The sequence below is a fragment of the Globicephala melas genome, chromosome 4 (genome assembly GCF_963455315.2).
Source record: "Globicephala melas chromosome 4, mGloMel1.2, whole genome shotgun sequence".
NCBI classification, from domain to species: domain Eukaryota; kingdom Metazoa; phylum Chordata; class Mammalia; order Artiodactyla; family Delphinidae; genus Globicephala; species Globicephala melas.
In genome coordinates this window covers 2,091,727-2,113,735 of record NC_083317.1, presented here as the reverse complement: position 1 = coordinate 2,113,735, position 22,009 = coordinate 2,091,727, and the positions used below count along the sequence as shown (strand labels likewise).

General features: G+C 54.2%; 1 protein-coding gene across 3 annotated transcripts in view; it reads left to right on the top strand.

The window, feature by feature from the left end:
• The window catches only part of AGPAT3 (1-acylglycerol-3-phosphate O-acyltransferase 3), a 95,993-nt gene extending 74,384 nt beyond the window's left edge, over nt 1–21,609 (top strand). Inside the window, exons 4-10 of one of the 3 annotated variants that reach the window (XM_030835536.2) lie at nt 2,822–2,991; nt 3,581–3,742; nt 4,642–4,795; nt 5,292–5,394; nt 9,984–10,059; nt 15,454–15,652; nt 16,291–21,609. In XM_030835536.2, coding sequence (XP_030691396.1) covers nt 2,822–2,991; nt 3,581–3,742; nt 4,642–4,795; nt 5,292–5,394; nt 9,984–10,059; nt 15,454–15,652; nt 16,291–16,379 — 953 coding nt within the window. In that variant the 3' untranslated portion in view covers nt 16,380–21,609. Of the gene's footprint in view, nt 1–2,821; nt 2,992–3,580; nt 3,743–4,641; nt 4,796–5,291; nt 5,395–9,983; nt 10,060–15,453; nt 16,138–16,290 lie in introns of those variants that run through there. The other 2 variants (XM_060297709.2, XM_030835534.2) reach the window with 2 other exon arrangements.
• The last annotated feature ends 400 nt before the right edge of the window (nt 21,610–22,009 follow it).

Sequence of the window (22,009 nt, the reverse complement as noted above, 5' to 3'; positions counted from 1 at the left end):
AGTGGCCTCAGCCACAGGCTCTTACGTGACCAGCTGACACATGGAGGTCTGCCCAGGCCTCCGTCATCGAGAAAGGGACAGGAACAGGCCATCGCCAAGCTGCACGCGGGTCTGTCTCAGCCCTGGTCCCCGCCGCCTGGGTGGGGTGTTCACCAAGCCCCCAGCAGCTGCCTGTGCTTCCAGATGGACGGGTCAGCCTAACCTTGGGCCTCTTTATTTCTTTTTTCTTTTTCTTTTAATGTTTGTTTATCAGGCTGTGCTGGGTCTCAGTTGCGGTATGTGGGATCTAGTTCCCTGACCAGGGATCGAAGCCGGGCCCCCTGCGTGGGGAGTGCGGAGCCTTAACTGCCGGAGCACCCGGAAAGTCCCTGTTTCCGTCTGCTTTGTAATTCTTAAACAGCTATCGGGGTGAAATTCACCCATTTAAAGCATGCAGCCCGGCGGTTTGAGTGTATTCATAGAGTCATGGGCCCATCAGCACGGTCTAATCGTAGAACATTTTCACCCCATAAAGAAGAGGTCACCCCCCCCCATTCTGCCCCCTCCCCGGCCCCTGGCAGTCACTGCTCTGCCTCCTGTCTCGGTGGCTTCTCCCCGGCCCCTGGCAGTCACTGCTCTGCCTCCTGTCTCGGTGGCTTCTCCCCGGCCCCTGGCAGTCACTGCTCTGCCCCCTGTCTCGGTGGCTTCGCCTCTTCTGCACATTTCATGCAAATGGAACCACGCGGTGTGTGGTCGTGTCTGACTCCTTTCACTCGGAGCTCAGTGCTTCCAAGGTTCGTCCACACCGTAGCGCGTGTGAGGCCCGCGTTCCCGCGTCCCTGAGAGACGTCACCCCGTGTGGATATGCGCTGCCTGCTCACGCATCAGTTGGTGCACATCTGGGTCGTTGCCCCTTTGCGGCTTTGTGGATAACGCTGCCGTGAAGTGTTTGCGCAGACGTCTGCCCTCGCTTCTCCTGGGCGTCTGCCTAGTGGTGCAGCTGCTGGGGCCTCTGGCCACTCGTCCGGAACATAGTTTTCCAGCGCGGCTGCGCCTTTCGCGTCCCCACCAGCAGCGTCAGGGGGCCCAGGCACCCTTTCCTCACCAGCACCTGCTATTTACTGTCTGTCCGTTAGATGACAGCGTCCCGGTGCGCGTGACGTGGTTGCCTCGCCGTGGCTCTGGCCTGCACTCTCCCGACGACTGGTGGTGCCGAGCATCTACTCGTGGGCTTGCCGGCCGTCTGTAACTCCTCTTTGGAGACCGTCTGTCCAGGGCCTCTTGTCTTTCCATTCCTCGGGTCTTTTTTCATGCCTTGAGTGCTGGCTGGAAGTCGCCAGGCTAACAGGTGCATCCCGGGGGGGAGTTTGCCATTGTTGACCTGGCCTGCCTCCCCTCAGAGCCCTCTCTGGTCCCTTGATGAAGCTTATGGCGAGCATGTCCTGGAGCTGACCTCTTTATGACCCCTCCTCTGACTGCCCCGAGGGTAGGAGGGACCGCGGTTTGTGGTTCGAGAGTGTTCAGGTATTACCTGAGAGTCGGCCTTCCGTCCAGTCCCCGCCTTGTGTAGAAAAGGAAGTTCAGATGCCAGCACGTGGGGTGGAGCTGTGTGTCCCCCCACTTCCACCTGGGCTGGTGGGGACACTAAGTGGAAGGAGAAACCAGGCCCCGTGCCGAGTCCCATCCAGTCCCCCACAGCCCTGTGAGGAAGCCACTATTGTCTCCTGTCAACAGGGAAACCGAGGCCCAGGCAGTCAGGCTCAGAGCCCACTGTCTAAGCGCTGGGCTGTCCTGCCCCATCAGCCTTCCCTGGCCTCCCTCCCTGAGGGCCAGTCTCCGGAAAACCGATGGCTTGGTGTCCAGCAAACAAAGGACAGGCTGTCTGGTGGGCGTCCTGAGCCTGGGAGCCATACTTCCTGGTCTGAGGCCACCCTCCTCGGGCGCCTGGCCGTGATGGGTGTGATGCTGGCTGGCTGTGCGCCTGCAGCCTCCCCTTCCTGCTCTGCTGGGGACTGAACGTGTGCTATCCCGTCAGTGCACAGCACCTGTGAGAACTGCAGTCGGACATGACGAGAAAGGTATCCACCTAAACTCTTGTAACGAGTAACGTGGGTAAGAGTTACAGTGCTTAACGTACATAAACTGAGGACCCCTTTGTAGCCCGACGAGGACCCTAGTTTATTTGTCTATTTCTGTGTTTTTAAGCTTCCTCTGAAACTTTCCACAGAGCCCCGGGCTCAGTGTGTTGGGCTGAGATTGGAACTCCACCACTTTTTATCTGTGCTTTGGGAATGATAATAGCACTAACTCAAGTCGCCTGAGAAGTAGATGACATAACGTATGTAATTTACATAGCAGAGCACGTGGTATCCTGTCGGTATTCAATGACTTGTAGTTGTTGATAATAATAGTAATATAATGCTGATGGTGTATTCTCTTAATAAGCGAATATTAAAATTCGCTTGAATTAAAAATCAAATGGGACATTTGATTTTTAAGAAAAGCGAAGATCTGATTTTTAAGAAAAAATGTTTTAAATTAAGTCCTTCAGATATGTTGGTCAGAAAAACTTCCACCTAAAACGGGCTCCCTCCTCCATCTCTTCTGCGTTCATTTGACTTCTCCCCTGACTTTTGCTTAGAGAGGCGTAATTAGAATTTCAGAAAACTTAATTTTAAACATAAACATAAACCATCAAAACTCATTTCTAGCCGAAAATGCCAGTCGGGCTGATACCGTACAAGCCCTGCCCACGTCAGGGAGCGGGGGGTGGGGGGGGTGGGGCCCGGCCCGGAGTGCGGTGGTCTGCACCTCGCCGACGTCCCTCCCTGTGTGTCCTCAGAGCTGGTCATGCTTCTGGAGTGGTGGTCATGCACGGAGTGCACCCTGTTCACCGACCAGGCCACGGTGGGCCACTTCGGGAAGGAGCATGTGGTCATCATCCTGAACCACAACTTCGAAATCGACTTCCTCTGTGGGTGGACCATGTGTGAGCGCTTTGGCGTGCTGGGGGTGAGCGATGTGGGGTTCCCGGGAGGGAGTGGGCTGCGAGACGCGGGGGTCGCAGGAGGGTGGGGTAAGTGACGTGGGGTCCCAGGGAGGGGCTGGCATGGCTCCCTGGGGTCTGGCCTTCCCTCTGGTTTAGCCCCTGGTCCCTGCAAGCTAGGAGTCCCAGCATGGCTGACCGCAGGGCACCTGGGACTACAGGCTGCCCCAGCTGCCCCAGGGCTTGCTCACGAGACCAGGTGTTACTGCGTTTCCTCTCAACTCCTTCCTCCCCCGGTTGGCTCAGCTGCCTCAGATGAGACAGGATGAGGGGTCCCCTGCGGTGGAAGCGCAGTGCGTGGCGGCCCTGGCATCTTCCTTGGGGAGCCCCGGGCCTGGCGGCCAGGGCAACCTCTAGGTCCCTGGCTCCCGTGCTGCCCACCTGCCCGCGGTTTCCCCATCTGGTGGCGCCTGCACTCTGGGTCCATGCTTACCAAGAGCGTCACACTCAGAGGCAGGGTCTCTCGAGGACAGCCAGTCCTGGGGGCGGCCTGCGGGGGCGTGCCCTCGGGGACCTTGTGGTCCTGATGCGCCAGCTGCTCTGCCCTCCCCCCAGAGTTCCAAAGTCCTGGCTAAAAGGGAGCTGCTGTACGTGCCCCTCATCGGCTGGACGTGGTACTTCCTGGAGATCGTGTTCTGCAAACGGAAATGGGAGGAGGACCGGGATGCCGTCATCAAAGGGCTGAGGCGCCTGGCTGACTACCCCGAATACGTGTGGGTGAGTGAGGGGTGAAGCCACACGGACCGTGTTGTCTTGAGTCTCGGGCGCAGCCTGAGTTCTTAGTGGTGAGCCAGCAAGAGCCTCTGAGCACCAAGGAAGCTGTCTGAGGAGCGCGGGGCCCCGCCCCTCTGAGCCCGCAGGCTTGGGAACCCCTCTTGGACCACCTGCTTCCACCTGCCCCAGGTGGGACCCGCCACGCCAGGGGCACCGCCGCCCCTCACACCCGGCCCCACTCAGAGCAGAGCCTGCGCGGCTGAGCCGGGGCTCCCTGGAGACGTTAGCGGGCCGTCTGCCCAGCGCCCGGGCTGTTCCGCCGAGTCGGGGCTCAGGACAAGCCCTCGTGGGCTGTAGTTCTGTGGGTCGACGTGGACTTCAGTTGCTAGAAGGTTTGCGCTGCACTTAAATCAGCCACCCTTCAAGGGCAGGGCAGGGCCCTGGGGGGCGGGGCTCTGGTGGTCCTTTCTGAGCCCCTGGATGGAGTTTGATGGACAGCCATCTGAAATGATCGGTATCGATCGGTTTGCCTATCAGTTCCGGTCTCTGACGGCAGTTCCTTATTTGGTGTCTGTAACTCACCAAGGCAAAGGGATAGGAGACTTTGTTTTCCACTCGCCATCGGAAGGCTGCTGCCTAGGGATACCTTGTCTCACTCTCTCCGGGAAGTGTCTTTTCATTCCCTGAGAACAGGTGCAGGGCTGTTGCTGTCTGTGAAGGAGTCGTGTGCACCGTGTGATTGCGGCATCTCTGGTCATGCCCCGCTCTGGTCGCTGGAGGGCGACATTTCCACAAGACTTTGCCGCCAGGCGGGGGCACGTACACGGGCGATAAGGAGCCTGTCGGGCTCCAGTCCCGGTCGCCAGCACCGCACTGACCTCCGTCCCCTGTCTGTGTCTTAGTTTCTCCTGTACTGTGAGGGCACGCGCTTCACGGAGAAGAAGCATCGGGTCAGCATGGAGGTGGCCGCCTCCAAGGGGCTGCCCGTCCTCAAGTACCACCTGCTGCCTCGGACCAAGGGCTTCACCACCGCGGTCCAGTGCCTCCGTGGGACAGGTAAGAGCCACCTGCTGGGACTGTCTCCAGCCCGGGCTCCAAGCGAAGCAAGACGTGAAGTCAGTGATTTGCCAAAAACCAGATCAGTGAGTTCCGTGTAAAATACAGGATGCCAGTGGCGTTAAAGGGAGAACTGAGTACTCAGATTTACATGTTGTAAGATTCTCGTATCATTTTTTGAGGTGATAAAGTACAAGTTAGTGGAAAACAACTAAAATGATAATAAAAAAGGTATATAACTGAAAACCTTATAAAGGAAAAAATATATATCCAGTTAATCCGAAAGGAAGACAAGATGAAAGGGACAAAGGACAGGATGGATAGGAAACGGTCGCTTTAAACACGAACGTGCCCGTAAGTACGGTAGAGGTGACTCAACTAAATGCCCCAATAAGAGAGGAGAAGTGGCAAATGGAGCAATCCAGGTCAGGAGCCGCAGTGGCCCTGCTGCAGGATGTCAGCTGGCACCTGTCACCCTCTGCCCCTCTCCCTGCAGTCGCAGCTGTCTACGACGTCACACTGAACTTCCGAGGAAACAAGAACCCGTCTTTGCTGGGGATCCTCTACGGGAAGAAGTACGAGGCGGACATGTGTGTGAGGTGAGCAGACAGGTGCCCACAGGGGCGGGGCCGGCAGGTGGGTGGGACTGGGGCCAGCTCCTCCCACCTCCTGGCTGCCTCCCGGCGGCCTCCATGTAGAGGTGGCCGGCATTCCACCCTCCAGGGCGGGCACACGGTGGGGACAGTACAGAGCAAAGGAGCGGGTGCGACTTACACGAGGAATGTTCCAGAAGCTCCGAGGGAGGCGTGACCCCTCCCAGTGGAGGGAGCAGAGGCCTTTTGGAGGAGGCTTCTGAGCTAAAACTTGGACAGCAAGTAGGACTTTAATAGGAGAAGGACAAGCTGTCCCCGTCTGAATGGGACGCACACGTGTCCCCCTTTTCATGGTGTACAGCCACGCAGACCACCTGGGAGAGAAGGTGGGGTCAGGGCCACATGCTGGGCTTCCGGCTCCTGGCTGCCTGGTCTGAGCTGGGAGGGTCCACCCAGCCAGCCTCCACCCCATTGGCTCAGAGGCAGCCCCGCCCGCACTGATCTGGTGAACGCAGGGCAGCTCTGGATGGCCCCCGTGGGACACCCGAGGATGCCCCAGAAGAGAAACTCAGCCCGAGGAGGGGCCCCACATGGCCCTTAAAATGCCCCCAGGTTATCGGAAGCTATTCCCGTTGGTCTGTGCAGTGAGCATTTATTGCGTGTATGCACAGTAAGGGGGTAGAGGGATCAGAGAGAACGGAGCTTCTGAAAGGATTCACTGCTGCGGGGGCAGAAACCTGCTCGACGGGCGGGGCTCCGGCGCCACTCTGGGAGCAGAGGAAGGGAAATGGCAAAGTGACCGTCTTTCTCTCCAGTTTGTTGGGCCATAATGGGAGAGGCCACCTGCACCCTGTCCTCCCTCCTCCGGGGAAGCCCTTGTGGCTGACTCCGCCCCCTCCCCGCCCCCCCACGGTGCTGACCTTTCACCCCGATAGAAACCCGCATCTCTCTGAGCTGATCAGTGCAGGGTCTCCCTCCCCAGGAACATGACGGCCTGCCGCTGCACGGCTTATGGAGTGACTTTTGCTGGCACTGGTGGCTTTGGCCCAGAGGGGCAGGGATTTCAAGGTCAGAGGGGAACAGAATCCCTTTGGGGTTCCATCCCGAGTGACTCGTGGTCTTTGTGAAATGTCCAGACGTCCAGGGCCACCGGCAGAGCCTGAGGCTCCACTGGGAGAGCGGGCTCCATGTCTGTAACACAAGGTCAAGGGCAGGGACTAGGGCTGTGGCCGGAGGTCGCTGTGTCTCTCCGCCACGCCACGCTCTGATGCTCGATGGTTTTCTGCCTGGTGAAGAGAAGATGATCCACCCAGAAGTCTTTTTACCTTAAAGCACAGCCCGGGGGCTGCTCTGTTCATTAAGTGGCGCTCTGACCTGATTCCAGCTCCAGGCCTAATTCCAGGCAGGCCTTCCGGGTCCACGTGTTGTCTGGGTCATCCTGTTTGAACTCGCCAGTCTCCTGTTTCACTCACATGTGCCCAGAAAGGCAGGACATTCCTGTGTGTATAAACCACATAGCCCCGTCCCCGTGTCGGCCCCGTGTCGGCCACTGACTGCCACCAACTTGGTGTCCATCCTGGTTACTCTGACCCAAGGAGGCTCTGACCGGCCCTCTTTCTTGAGAGCTTGAGCCAGGACAAGTTTTAAAAAAAATACCACTCAGTTCTGCTGCCCCAGTGTAGGAAGTTTCCAGGAATAATTTTGTGAAGATAAACAGGAAGCTGGGTGGCTTTTTCCCTCTGACGTTCACAGAGGACTAGCTCAAAGTCGCTGTAGGGTCTCTTATTCCATCCCGGGATCAAGGGAGAGCCCAGGACCCTTGCCCTTAGCTCTCTAGAACCCCTGGCCGGGGGCTGACCACTGGTGGCCAACAGGGAACGGGTGATTTTTCTGGGGCCCTGGATGGTCCCGGTCATCCTCACGGGAGCCCTCAGAGGCAGACCCTGCTCTTGTCCCTGGCTAGGAGGGCTCTGGCAGCCTTAAAGGCCGCCTGCGATCAGAGCTGGTAGGTGGCAGAGCTGGGGGAGCCTGCTTGGTGCAGCTGCAGGCCAATGCTCACACCACCCTCCAGGCTATAGCGCCCCTCCCCGTGGGCACCCAGCTCCAGCTGGAGAGGAGTGGTGCTTTAATGTGCTCGTTTTCCCCTTTGTTGCGGAAAATGTGAGGCTATATTTCACCCAATCGTATCTTAATAAATATATTCTTAGAATTTCTAAAAGTTTCAACTTATTGTTTTGTATTACCAAACGGGTGTCTTGAGTGAAAGCAATATCCCAGTGAGTCCAAAACATACCTGTGATCAAAGAAGACAAGGTTCCCGTGACCCAGTGGAGTTGTGCCTCATTTCCCCGGGGGCCTGAGACTGGGCATGGCCGGGGCCTTGGGGATGGTGACTTGAGGCTCTCCTGCGTCCATGCTGGCAGTTGGGGCCAGCGTCCTCAAAGTGGAGTCAACTCCAGAGTTGTATTTATGTTTTATCTCATCATTTAAAACTCTTATTTTATATATTTTGTCCTGCATATAACAGACATACAACAGAACCTGTATGTGGTAATGTGAAATCAGGGGAGAACAGTCACATGAGTTTGACACTTTGGGCCGTCATCCCTCTGTGGACAGACCCCTTCCAACTTCCTTTCCTTCCTGAGACGGCACCTGTGGCAAACCCTTCAAGCGCTACTTCTCACCGTGTACTCCTGGAGGTCCCCAGCACCTTTCGGGTCCACAGAGTTAAACCGTTTTGTTTACTAGGAGGTTCTAGGTCTTCTTGTCTCCTCTGAGCGTACAGCGGAGTCTCCCAGAGGCTGCGTGACATGTGGCCCAGAATCGCTCGGATGTCTGCTTGTGTGTGTGCTTGTAAAACTGGGAAGTTTTACAAGACGGATGGTAAAGATGGGTCGGTATAACCCACAAAATCCAAAGTTCTCAACTTTTAGAGACAAGAAGGTAGGGCTTTGGGCTTTTTCGTGGCGCAGTGGTTAAGAATCCGCCCGCCAATGCAGGGGACATGGATTCGAGCCCTGGTCCGGGAAGATCCCACATGCAGCAGAGCAACTAAGCCTGTGCTGCACAACTACTGAGCCTGTGCTCTAGAGCCCGCGAGCCACAACTACTGAGCCCGTGCGCCACAACTACTGAGCCTGCACTCTAGAGCCCGTGCGCCACAACTACTGAGTCCATGCACCACAACTACTGAGCCTGCACTCTAGAGCCTGCGTGCCACAACTACTGAGCCTGTGTGCCACAACTACTGAAGCCCACGCGCCTAGAGCCCGTGCTCCACAACACAATAAGCCACCATAATAAGAAGCCTGTGCACCACAACTACGGAGCCTGCGCTCTAGAGCCCGCGTGCCACAACTACTGAGCCTGCGCTCTAGAGCCTGCGAGCCACAACTACTGAGCCTGTGTGCCACAACTACTGAGCCTGTGCTCTAGAGCCCACGAGCCACAACTACAGAGCCCGTGCACCACAACTACTGAGCCTGCTCTCTAGAGCCCGTGTGCCACAACTACCGAGGCTGTGCGCCACAACTACTGAGGCTGCACTCTAGAGCCTGCATGCCACAACTACTGAGCCTGTGCGCCACAACTACTGAGCCTGCACTCTAGAGCCCGCAGGCCACAACTACTGAAGCCTGCGCGCCTAGAGCCCGTGCTCCGCAACAAGAGAAGCCACCGGAATGAAAAGCACCACACCGAAGAGTAGCCCCCGCTCACCACAACTAGAGAAAGCCCGTGCGCAGCAACGAAGACCCAACGCAGCCAAACATAAATAAAAATAAATTTATTTTAAAAACCAAAAACGTTGAGATCCCTGAAAACATGGAGATTTGCCTCTGGCCGTGGACTTTTCTCGTGGCTCTGCTCTCACCCTGGGCCCTCTGAGGTGGGCAGCCAGCCCCCAGGATGACCGCGGTCCCTTGTTAAATTACTGTTGCTCACACGTGCGCTCAGCGGCCCCTTCTGGCGATCCCGAGGTACTACAGTTGCCGTAGAAAGCGGTCCTTGCCCTCCTTGTGTTACCGGGTAGACGCCTCCCCTGGTGGGGCTGGTAATTCAGCTGGCGATAGGGCTTGCACAGAGGTCAGTGTCATCATTGATGCCAGCCGTTTGTTAATTGAGATTAAAGTTTCGAAATCTCTACTGCTTTTCATACTTGAAGCAAATGGATTTCATTTGTGAAACACAAACTCTTCTTTGCCTCATAACAGACACTCAGCTGTGGTCACTCCCAAAGAACAAACTATTAAGAAAGACCAAAACTGCTTAATGAACGGTCAGTGTTCCCAACGGAGCTGGGGGCGTAATCTGCTCAGCTCAGTGCTTCTGGGTGTCCCCGGGCGAGGCTTCCGCGCTCCCGGGCACACGAAGCACCTCCCGGCCCCTCCGTGGTTCCCTGCAGTCCCACCAGGCATGGGGGAATGCCCGAGAAGTTACTTTGATGTGTGTGTGTCTTTAGAAATTGAGAGTCAGATTTGAATAGAAAAGGCAGGGCTGACAAGTAACCCTGATGTATAATGATTTATTTTTCCTCTTTTCAGTTTGATGTCATCTGGTAATTGACTTTGCTTTCAATCTTCTTAATAAAACAGGAGATTTCCTCTGGAAGAGATCCCGCTGGATGAAAAGGAAGCGGCTCAGTGGCTTCATAAACTCTACCAGGAGAAGGTAAAGGCGCTCAGCTCTCCCCACACCCACCCTCTTCTCGGGGTCTTACGAAGAGGTTTCAGAGGGGCAGCTAACAGGGCAGGCAGGTAGCACATTGGCTTCCTCTGGAGACAGGAGTGCCGTGCCACTCTCAACTTCTTCTTTCCAATCCTCTTCTTCGTCTTTCATTTTTCCTAACTTTTGAGGAATTAACAAACTAGAGAAAAGTGTAATGGATATCATAATGCTTGTATAACCATTGGCAATAACATTTTATCACATTTGTTTCATTTTTTCATGTAAAGAAATGAGACATATAACACGCATTATGTACGTGTGTATGTGTATATATATGATTTAATAGGTAAGGCACAATATAGATGATGGGACAGGCTTCTTATGATGACCCCACCCGGTCCCTCCTCCATCCCCCCCAACATGCCTCACCCCCGCCTTTCAACTGTGTGTATAAAGTTTATTTTATACACACAAACAAACAGGACACTAGGTTATCATCTTCAGCAATAGGGGAGGCTTGGATAATCAGAAAGTCCTTCTAGTATAAAACACATATCCTTTTAGACGCATTGACAAGTGCTGAAGAAAGGAAGGGAAATCTCTAGGGAGCAAAAGAGGAGGTGGGACTGAAATCCAGGTGGGAAGGCTGTGAGCTGAAGCTCCAGGAGTTTGCTGGTCCACCCAACCTGAAGGCTTGAGTTTTAATGCCTGCATGGAAGCAGAGAACAAAGATTTGACCTCACTTGGGGCTGGAAGTTGGAACTGAAGACCCTTATGAAGCTGAGACCCCCTGGGAGTTTTGCCCTCAGGTGGTTAAACTGGAAAATGTAACTGCCAGCACAGGAAGTGACTTTGAAGTTGCCTTTCCCCCCTTGGTCTCTAAACGTCTCCCTGGTAATTCATAATCACAACACTGTCCTCAAACAGCTGTGGGGATTGAAGTTATGCTAACAGCGTAGCTCAAAGTATCCGTATAAAAAGTGGTTTTAGGTGAATCTCTCTAGAGCCCCTGAGAAAAGCACATGGAAAACTAGAAGAACACGACTCCAAACCTAAGCAGCCCGAGATTTCTTGAGAACAATTCTGCTGGAGATGCACGCATAACCAAAACCCACGATGGGCAAGTACAGCAGACAGAAGAATTAAACCCGCCCGAAACTTCCGCTAATGGAACTACCAGGCAGGCTCAAATCAGTATGTTTGAAATGATTAAGCAAAAAAGAAGGGATTGAAAACAGAAGAACAAGACCGATTAAAGAATGAGACAGCTTTGAGAAAAACCAGGTGAGATGTGCAGGCGTGAGAAGTCTACTAACTGACGGCAGATGAGATGCGGCTCAAGAGAGAATTAGCGAGCTGGCAGGCTTTGAGGACATCACTCAGAATGCAGCGCAGAGGGAGCGAAAATGTAAAAAGGAAGTCTAAAAGATCTAGAGGATAAACAGACGTCCAGAATGTAACAATTAGGGAGTCCAGAGGAGAAGGTGGGAAGAATGGTGAAGAGCAGTTGTCAGAGATGACCATAAAACTTCTAGAATTGGGGCTCCCCTGGGGGCGCAGTGGTTGAGAGTCCGCCTGCCGATGCAGGGGACGCGGGTTCGTGCCCCGGTCCGGGAAGATCCCACGTGCCGCGGAGCGGCTGGGCCCGTGAGCCATGGCCGCTGAGCCTGCGCGTCCGGAGCCTGTGCTCCGCAACGGGAGAGGCCACAACAGTGAGAGGCCCGCGTACTGCAAAAAAAAAAAAACAAACAAAAAACTTCTCAAATTGATGAACATGGGTTTCGTCAGCTTCAAGAAACCCAAGTCTGGAATAGGATAGATACAAAGAATGTATACAGTGTACATATATGTGTGTACACATATGCACACATATACATTATACAAACATACACAAGATAGAGTAAACCCAGAGAGAGAACAAAGAAAGTAAAAATAGCGTAAGTTATTGAAGCACAAAGCAAAGCTACAAAAGAGTGAATCTACTGCACCAAAAGCTTTTCTTTAAAAATATTAATAAAATAGAAAGCCTTGGGCAAGACTGACCAATTAAAAAAGAGTGCCGGCATTAATGGGAACAAAAACAGTGACACAACCAAAGAGCAAGGAGTGAAAGTGGTATGAGCAGTACGACAGCTTTATGCTCCTCCATTTGAAAACTTGGATGAAGTGTGTGATTTCCAAGAACAATAGAACTCTCCAGAAGAGAAGGAAACCTAAATAAAAAGGGATAGAGTGTGTGTGCATCACATGGTGGATGCACAGAAAGACGTTGTGTGCACGAGGCTGCAGAAGAGAACGCATCTCCGGATCAGGGTCAAGTTTTAAAAGTTTGAAGGGACTTCCCTGGTGGTCCAGTGGTTAAGAATCCACCTTCCAATGCAGGGGACGTGGGTTCGATCCCTGGTCGGGGAACTAAGATCCCACATGCTGCGGGGAAACTAAGCCCGTGTGCTGCAACTACTGAGCCCACGGCGCTCTGGAGCACATGCGCCACAACTAGAGAGAAGCCTGCGCGCCGCTACGAAAGATCCCGCGTGTCACAGCTAAGACCCGACGCAGCCAAATAAATAAATATTTTTTTTAAAAAAGTTTGAAACTCTTACAAAGAGTGACATTTGCAATCAACAGTAGTTGTTTAGCAGGAAATGAGAAATAACCCAGAAGTGCATTATTAGGAAATAGATACATTATGCATGTGTATTCATTTACCTGTGAGTCAGTTAAAATGAATGAACTGCACATTATCAACCTAAATGAATCTTGAGAAAGTAGGTGTAAAGAAAAGCAGATTGCAACAGGCGTATAATGTGATGCTATTCTCAGAAAATCACCCAGCGCAGGCGCAGTACCGTGCATTAGCGTAGAGGTACCTGAGCACAGGGCTGCAGGTGTAAGCCCTTCCTGGGGATGGAGACCACCCGCTGAAGTGTGATGGCTCCTGGCGGGGATGGACCACAGGCCTTGTCTTCATCTCTAAGGGTTACTTTCTAAAACAACCTGATGCAAATACAGCAAGTGACAGGTTTTGACATAACTGATTTATTTGGGTATTTTCTATTATTTGCTATGTTTTTCCATAATATTGAAACATATACATTTTTTATCGCTTTTCATGTCACTTATATTGTAATTTGCATCAGGGACCGCACTGTGTGTCACGTTCTCCCGTTCTGTTTTTAGTGACCATTGTCTGTTACATCTTTCAGCGTTGACATAGCTTTAATTCACCCCTTTAGATGCTGTGCTCCACTGTGTGTGTTTCCCATGTGATGACGCCCCGTTTTGGCTCGTCGTCTTCCTACCTGTGAACATTTATGAACTATTTATGAACTTTCTGCTGTTCCCCACGCGGCAGGGCACGTGTGGGAGCGTTTCTGCCAGATGTTAACGCTGTGACTGGTGGTAGGAGGCTCTGGTCCCTTGTGAAATGTCTCTAAGTTGTGCTTCAGAGAGCCTGCCCGTTATGTCCCCAGCCGAGCACGAGAAGCCCTTTCTCCCCGTCTTGTGAGTAGGGGGTCTGCACCGCCTTCGGCCCCATTGCCCCCTGCCAGGGAATACGCAGACCCTGAAGCAGCCAAACTGGGTGCTCTGGTCCTGCTGTAACACACGTGTTTCCGGAGACACTGACGCCTCTGGTCACTTACCAGTGAGCTCCGGTTGTAATGTGGAAACAGAGCTCGGTGTCACCAAAGGGCCTTGAAGGTCATTCCAGACAGTTTCCCCATTTTGCAGATGTGGGAACTAAGGTCCTGAGGAGGAGGTGACTATCCTCTGGGTGGAACTGTCCCCAGGTCTCCCGGCCTCTGCCCCCCCGCTATGCTCCTCCATGCTTGCTGTGCTCACCAGGTGGGGTTGGTGAAGGAAAGGGGCCTGTAATGACAGAGGGCCTGGAGCCCCCGAGGGCTAGGGCGAGGGAGGGACTGGAAAACGGTAAGGGAGGCTGGAGGTGTTGATGGTTTAGGTGGGGTCAGTTTCTCTAAAGTTCCACAATAAGCACGTTCAACAGAGGTTAGAAAGAGGAAAGAGGAGATTGGTGAAGCAAGGCGTCAGGGTTAGGAGAAAGGACGTGATGTCTGAGTGACACAAGCAGCAGTGTGTGTGGCAGGTCCCTCCCCAGGAGAGCGGGTGTGTGTGTGTGTGTGTGTTTTATTCAGGTGATCAAAAGGTCTGTCACAAACTTGGTGCAAATCTGTAAGCACAGTGGACTCTCCTGCGGGGCTAGGTCCTGCCTTCTTGTCTCTGGGTGGCCTCCGGGCCCGGTTCACCTGACCCGTGAGCTCGCCGAGAGCCCCAGGGCGCCCCTGCTTCCCCCTGCCCACCGACAGGTGCTCCAGGAGCAGAAGGAGGGCATGGCCCGTCTGCGTGGGGCAGGTGGTCAGAGCGGAGCTGGCCGAGCGAGCGGGCTTGAAGACGCTCTGGGGCTGCACGGGGGAGGGCCTTCTGGTGGGGGCTCATGTGGTCGCCCGGAGGGTACACATGGGCATAAGGGTCGCAGTGGCTCCTGACCGCACAGCACCTGTGGCGCCTGCCCCGTGCCCCGCCGACCAGCAGGGACAGTTGGTGCCTGACCACAAGCTGGAAGAGGCTGCGAGGCTGGGTGTTTGTTAATCCCCCTGCCCTGTTTTTATGTAATACACAACACAGCTGTAGAAAGCTAACTGCAGAAAATAAAAGAGAAGAAAAATGAGGACAGGTGAGACTGACTCCCCGGGTAACTCAGCTCCTGTGGGTGTGCAACTTCGCAGACTCCGTCCTAGACAAATACGTAGGCGTTCATATTTTCACTTAAGCGGAATTGCGTGGCACTTAACTTCTTCCAGAAAACAAACTATCGTGAGTGTATCTCCTTGTTAGCATGTGACGTGTCGTGGCCACAGAGGAATCTATGTCATCGTCGCAGTTTCTCAGGCAGCTGGTGCTCGGTGTTGAGCGTGTGTCCCGTTTCCCTGTTGAGGGTGCTCTCATGTCCTCACCCGGTCCTCTGTCCTCCCATCATTAGCCACCAGGACACGGAGGAAGGAGAGGTTCAATAGCTTTCTGTGGGTGACAAAACCAGCGGGGGGTGACGCCAGGCCGCTGGACTCCCAGCAGGTGGTGGCCGCCACCCTCGCCCTGGAGATGTCACAGGAGACAGTGGGGGCCGGCCGACACCGCAGTCCTGGGTGTTGAAGGTGCGTGTCGCGCACCAGGCACCGGCTGATAATTTTCCTAGGAAAGCTGCCCTGTCGAAGGGTTTGTATTTTTCAAGCTTTCGGTAGAGGCCACCGAGGTTCTCCACGAAGGTCATGCGAACTGCATCTCCCACCCGCAGCCTGCATGGCCCGTCCACTTTATTTATAGGTCGAGTCCCTTTTCACTGTGGGGTTGTAACAACAGCACACCGGTCGACTGTTTCAGGATGCGCTGCAGGAGATGTATAACCAGAAAGGCGTGTTTCCGGGGGAGCAGTTCAAACCCGCCCGGCGGCCGTGGACACTCCTGAACTTCCTCTTCTGGGCCACACTTCTCCTGTCTCCTCTCTTCAGTTTTGTCTTAGGCGTCTTTGCCAGTGGGTCTCCTCTTCTGATCCTGACGTTCCTGGGGTTTGTCGGGGCAGGTAATGCACGGGCGCGACGGCGCGGCTTGAGGTTGGGAGTCTTCCATGTGCCGGCTGCGGCGCCCAGGCCTGGAGATGGTCACCTGGGAGCCGGGATGCAACCTGAGCCTTGCCGGCCTCAGAGAGCTGCTCTGGCCACTGAGCCACAGGGCCGTGAAGGCCACAGCCAGATTCCAGGGCCATCTGTCCAGAAAGCTGGCCGGCCATCCGCCCGCCTGGCATCTCCTTCTAAGAGCTGTGTGGGGAGGGCCTGGGCCACCGGTTTGAGCTCGGGCAGTTAGGGGCGTGGGCTGGTGTGATGGGCTGAGGTTCCCGGGACGCTTTCGAGGCCCTGCAGCCCTGAGTGCACTGCTGGGCACCCGGTCTGTCGGGCACCTGGCTGGGCACTACGGCCCTCAGCCCTGGCTGAGAACTGCACCCCGCAGCGGGCGCACACTCCCCCGGGCTGGTGGGGGAGCAGAGCTGGCCGCCTCCCGGGACAGGCTGAGTGGGCAGGGCAGGGAGGGGCGGAGGAGGGGAGAAGGCCGGCCTGCCCCCCCCCCCCAGGGAAGTCTGAGGCCGAAGGTCCGCCCGCCCCCATGACGATGTTTCCAGCTTGCCAGCTATCGGTCTAACCTCACCTGTTTCCTATTTTAAAGCTTCCTTTGGAGTCCGCCGACTGATAGGAGTGACTGAGATAGAGAAAGGCTCCAGCTATGGAAACCAAGAATTTAAGAAAAAGGAATAATGAACGGCTGTGACTGAACACACACACACCTGACCGTGGTATCCAATTAACTCAATTAAAAACAACACCACACACAGAGCGGGGGTGGGGAAAAAAGACACTTAGAAACTATTTTTCTTATTAACTGGTGACTAATACTGACCAATAAAACTTGAGCCAAGAGCAAAGCAGTCGGAAGGCCTGCAGACGGAGACAGACGCCAGCCTCGCACCTGCGCGTCCGCTGCCGGCAGAGCGGCCCGGGGGACCCGCTCCCGGGACAACGGGTGTCGCCGCTGCTCCCGGGACAACGGGTGTCGCCGCTGCTCCCGGGACAACGGGTGTCGCCGCTGCCGTCTCTCTAGAGCTCTGCCTGACAGGGAACTTTTGGATGCTTTCTCTTCTCACACTTAGATCCAGTTTTTGGTTTTTATCCGTTATCTCGGGAGTTTCCCCCTGCCCCTCGCCTCCTCCCCTGTTCTCCCTGCAAACTCCCTTCCCCCGTCGCCCCCGGGACGGTGTGCGCGGGTCCCGGCGTCCCCAGAGCACCCGCCGGTCCCGACCTGCTGGCACCTCGATTCCAGGCAATGGGGGCGGGGCCTGGGGACGTCCCCTCGGCGATAAGCACACTGGGCGGGGCTGGCGGCGGGACACGCCCCCTGGTCGTTTCCGGAGCGTCCTCGCGCTTCCCACCTAAGCCTGCCTGACACACCTTAAATCGGTTTTAAAGCGAGTGGAGCCCGAGAACTCGGTGAGATGTCGAGTCCTTCCCGTGCCTGGAGCTCAGCTCCTCTGTCCCACCCGGTCACCCCGCCGGGTGCAGGGCGGCCCCCTCCCCAGCCGGCCGGAGCCGGGGAGACCTCCGCCCGCAGCCCGCAGGACTGTTGGATTTTTGAAAAGGCAGTGTCACCATCATCCTGTCTTCTAAAGGAGACTGTTAACACGGAGCTTTTAGAGATTTTATTTTCACAGTTGATCTGTTGATGGCTCTCAACTTCCTAATGGAAGCTAGAGGTGGTGAGCCTTCCCCTCCGCTGCCACCCCCCTTCCGAGCAGATGCACTTGTCCTGGGGGAGGGTGACCGGAGTGCCCTGACCTCGTCCCCTTCAGCCTGCTGCCCTGGTGGGAGCCGTTTCTTCCTCAGAGGGAGGTATTTCGTGCGCGCTTGGCCAATGGCCTGGCCGGGCTGCTGGGCAGAGTGGGGCGACTGGGACGCCCTCCCCGCTCCCGCTGGAGCCCCGCACTCCGCCAGGCCATTCCACTGTCACCCTGCCTGCATCGGACTTTCGTCTTAAACGTTCAACTTGGTTTTTTTAAGTCACATTCCCCTCATCTTTTTTAGCAAGGGAAAGAAATATAATGGGTGTTATCTCTGATAATACTGTAACCAGCGTTCAGCATAGAGGCAGGTTGAATTTTCTAGGGGAAAAGATGGAAGCAAGAGGCATGGAAAACAGTATAAACTAAACTGGAACAATGCATTGGCCCTAAGTATGCATTCTGGGAGACTTATGGAAACAGCATATACCCTTCATAATGACACTACTGAATTGTGCATGGTGACCTTGGTGAAGGGACCAAGGTCACAGGGAAGCGAATCACAGTTCTGGGCTCGCTCATGAGTGGTAGTGAGTGCACACAAGTCCTCGTGAGGTTGAAAGACAGCTTTGAAGTGCTTTCTCAGAAGAGAGCTTCCCTCTGCCACAAAGCACGTCTCCCCCTTCCCTTGGAGCCCAACCGAGCAGGGGGGCTGCGGTGAGCGGCTGCCTTCGATCTTACTTTTCCTCACACAGTATACTGCTCGTCTGTCTCTGTGTGTTTATGTCATTTGCTAATTCACTAATCCCTAAAAATCTTAAAGGAAAAAGTTGAAGGGTACTTCCGTGAAGGCATATTACCTGGAAGATGCAAATTTAGGTCTTTTACCATTGAATTAATAGTTCTCGCTTCCCAGCTACGTTCCCTCCCCTTGAAATTAGCACACAATGTGTAAATTCTATATTGAGTCAGTGAGGAGCTGTGAAGACTCCTAGATGAATGGAGATTGAGACCACGTGTAGGTTTTAAATCTCAGTGACTTCCTTCTGATTTAACGAAGATTAGCTTGTGCATTTGAATACCAAGCCCTCTGAGAGCAATAAAAACTACACCATGAATGTTCGGGTTTTTTTTTTTTTTTTTGGAGGGTGGATTTTGCTTTTCATGCACTTCGGACGGGAAGGGGAGGCTCCTTTCATTTTTTAAATTAATAAATCTCAGAACAGTGTTTTTCTTATTTCTTTTCCTTTACCCCCTTTTGTTTCTGATGTTACCATTGTCCAAATTCAGGCTGGATGTTGGGACAGTCGTGCTTGTCATAGTCCGGGAGGGTGTGCTCTAGATTGAAGTCGTTGGCAGCCTACATGCTAGGCCCTGGGTTGGGCGGGGCAAGGAATTTCTGTGGTGTTTGCTGACCTCTCTGCAGGGGCAGCCTCCAGGGCCAGCCCCCCTCCCACTGGAGATATACAAAGGGCGGGGCCCCAGGCCTTGGGCCCCTCCCACAAGTGCCCCGACAGGCTGAGTTCTGAGCCGGGGTGCTGCTGGCCGGCGTGTTTCTCAGCTCAGGTCCCGGTGACATGTCTTTTGTCACCTGCACACGTATCCTGGTGCAGCCTGGCGAGTAGAGTTTGGCTTCTGGGCCCTCCCCGTGTGTCCAGCAGTCCCCTCTGGGAAGTTCCAGGGGGCTTCTAGGGTGCCTGTGGCATTTCATGGTAACCTTCTGACAGCTACCAGCACCTGGGGACTTTCTGGCCCCTCTCGGGGTCTTTGTGACAGCACTGAGCAGAGATGGCTTCACTCCTGCAGGTGAGCAGACGCTGGGGAAAGGCTTACCTGGTCGGGGAGACCACTGACAAGAGTTTTAACCCCAAAGAAAGAAGTGATGCCGGTCATCCGGTCTTTGGTGACGGCGTACGGGATGCATGGCCCTGTCTGTCCACAGCCCCTGCCTGAGAAGCACAGAGTCAGGCTGAAGAGTGGTCTCTACACAAACCACTCAGCAATGACACAAATCAGCGGCGTGAACAGAACTTTCTTGCAAAGGCAGTGCAGGCATGATCGCCAGTCAGTTTGGAATCTCCACCCCGTTTGCCCCGTCCCCGCCGTGTGCACCGTGGTACACGCTCTTTGTCACACTAGTTACTGAGCACCGAAATCGATCTGGGGAGAAAGCGGTGCGTGCAGTCACGTGTAGGCCAAGAGCCGTCTCCAAGCTGTCCGTGCCCATGGGACCCCCATTTGTGTCAGATTTGGGGTGAAGAATAAGTATCTCTCTGCATGTTGCTTTGTCTCTGCCCAAGACACCGGTAGACAAGCCAGATAGAATCTTCTCAGCCCAACTGATTCTCAGCTGAATTGTCCGACCCTGTGTGTGAATTCGTGCTGCAAATTTCTCACCCACAGCTGCATGCAGCCCCGGCATGCGACACAGCGGGCAGGGGTGCCGCGTGGCTTTCAACCCTCTGCAGTGTAACCGGGCTTAGGGTTAAACCATGGGCCTGACGTGCCTACCTGCCTTCCGTCCGGAGACAGCATGTCCCTGGCCCACGTGTCTGCCCCTCTCTCTAGCAAGTTAGCTCCCAAAGCAAAGGCAAGCCTCTCCCCAGCACCTGGGCGTGGCCCATGGCGCCGGCCACACCCCAGCCACGGCCCTGCCTTGGTCCCACGAGGTGCTGCCGGGTGTGTGCAGATGTTCCTGCGGGTTCTGCATCCTTGCGTATCAGGGCCAGGACACGAAAAGGCAGGGCGTGTTTTGGGTAGGAGATGTCACACTGCACTCTGCTTGACGGAAGGGGTGGACACACGTGAATTAAGTTCACCGCAGGCCTCAGCCACTATCTAACTCGTTGGCAATGGTGGCGTTTCCCACAAAACGCTCTGGACATAAGAGCGCTTCGGGGAGCCCAGGAAATCACAGGGTGGCTGACACCTGGCAGCAGCCGCGTGTTCTTTTCAAAGACAATTGAATCACTTTAAAGTTTTAAGCTTTGTGATGACAAGTTCACTTGGAGTTTTCTTTTCCCATAAACTTTTCCGTTTCTTAACTTTTTGTTGCAAAAGTATTTTGGACAGAAGTTGAACTGTGAACGAGATGCTGAAATGCACTAAATTGTACTAAACTGGAGTTACTTGATACCATGAAGAAATGCATCTGATCTACTTGTATTTATTGTCTCAGAATTGTACGTGGTGACAATCAAATAATACTTGCCTAAACGCCGGGAAATTCACCTGGCTTCTTAATCATAAGGGTCGTCAGCAAGTACTGTAGCTGTAAATGAAAATATCTCTCTTTGGAAAATCACACCAACCATCGACTCAAATGTGTGGGACAGATGTCGGGGTTCTTTTTCTATTGTCGACCCTCTGCCGTACCTGACCGTTGGCCAGCTTCGAAGGGTGATACATTGTATGCAGGGTGCAAATGTATTATACGGACGCTTCCTTTTGTACACTTCATTTTTACAAATTTGCTACAGCTTTGTGTAGTTGAGGAGAGCGGTATTTTTGGTCTGTGGGAGCTTGTGGGGGGAGGGAGTGGGGGGAGCTATAACTTCGACTCTAAAAGCCTGTATCCCGTAAAACTGGCTGCATTTGCCGTGCGCTTGCGAAGGTCACTTTGTACGCAGGCGTGCTTGAGCCTGCCTGAGTGGCAGTATTTTCTAGATAAAATGCTGTGGGCATCATACTCGTTGATTAAAATTGCTGCTGTGAAAGAGGGGGATAAAATAACCCCGCTACAAGAAAAAGTGACTGACTGCCTCCTTCTGTCCCTTTGCTTCTGGTCTGCGGAGGGTTTTCCCAGGGAAGGAAAGGCCCTCCAGGCACATCCTGGCCCGCGGGGTCCTCGCCTGAACAGACCCTCCCGAGGCTGTCGTGAGGACACTTTCTGAGCCTTTCCATTTCATGTCAGTTGCTTTCGGAAGGGAAATCGAGAAGGAGAGCAACCGCCAGGCGGAAACAAGGGAGAAAAGTCTGTTGGTGCATAAAGCATGCTAAGTGACCCTCTGCCTAAAAGCGGGTCTTAAAAGCCATCCAGGACTCAAGGTTTCCAAAGTAGGCATGTATATATCAAAAACTATTTTTTTGTAAAAACAAATGCATTCTGTGGAGAAAACCCAGGAACGCTTTTTCTTTATAAAGAAAAGAACTCTTGTCAGAACCAAGAGCTATTCCAGGGTCTGATTTGTCTGTCTTGTGAAAATAAATCGAGCTAAAAGAACCATGGTGTCACTTCTGCTCTGGGAACGGCCCCTGAGTATGTGCTTTTCTGCTCTGGGGCCGGTGCCGGCAGTGGGGATGGGCCCACGTCCACCCTGAGACCTGGGAAAGCCGGGCTGGGACCGGCGCTCCTGGCGCGCACACGTCTACCCACGATGTAGCTTTAAAAATATATCCTGAATTCAGAGCATGCGAGTACCAGCACATGCCTACAGGCGCCCCCCCCCCATACACACGTGTATTGGCACACACACACGCACACATACACACCCCAGACAGCAAGGGGAGAGCTTGGGGTGGTCATACAGGAACAGCCCCACTAGGAAATGGGATGACACCCCAGGCCTGCGCTGGGGGCTCGCCTCCCGTGTCTTCTCCCAGCGTGGAGCCTGA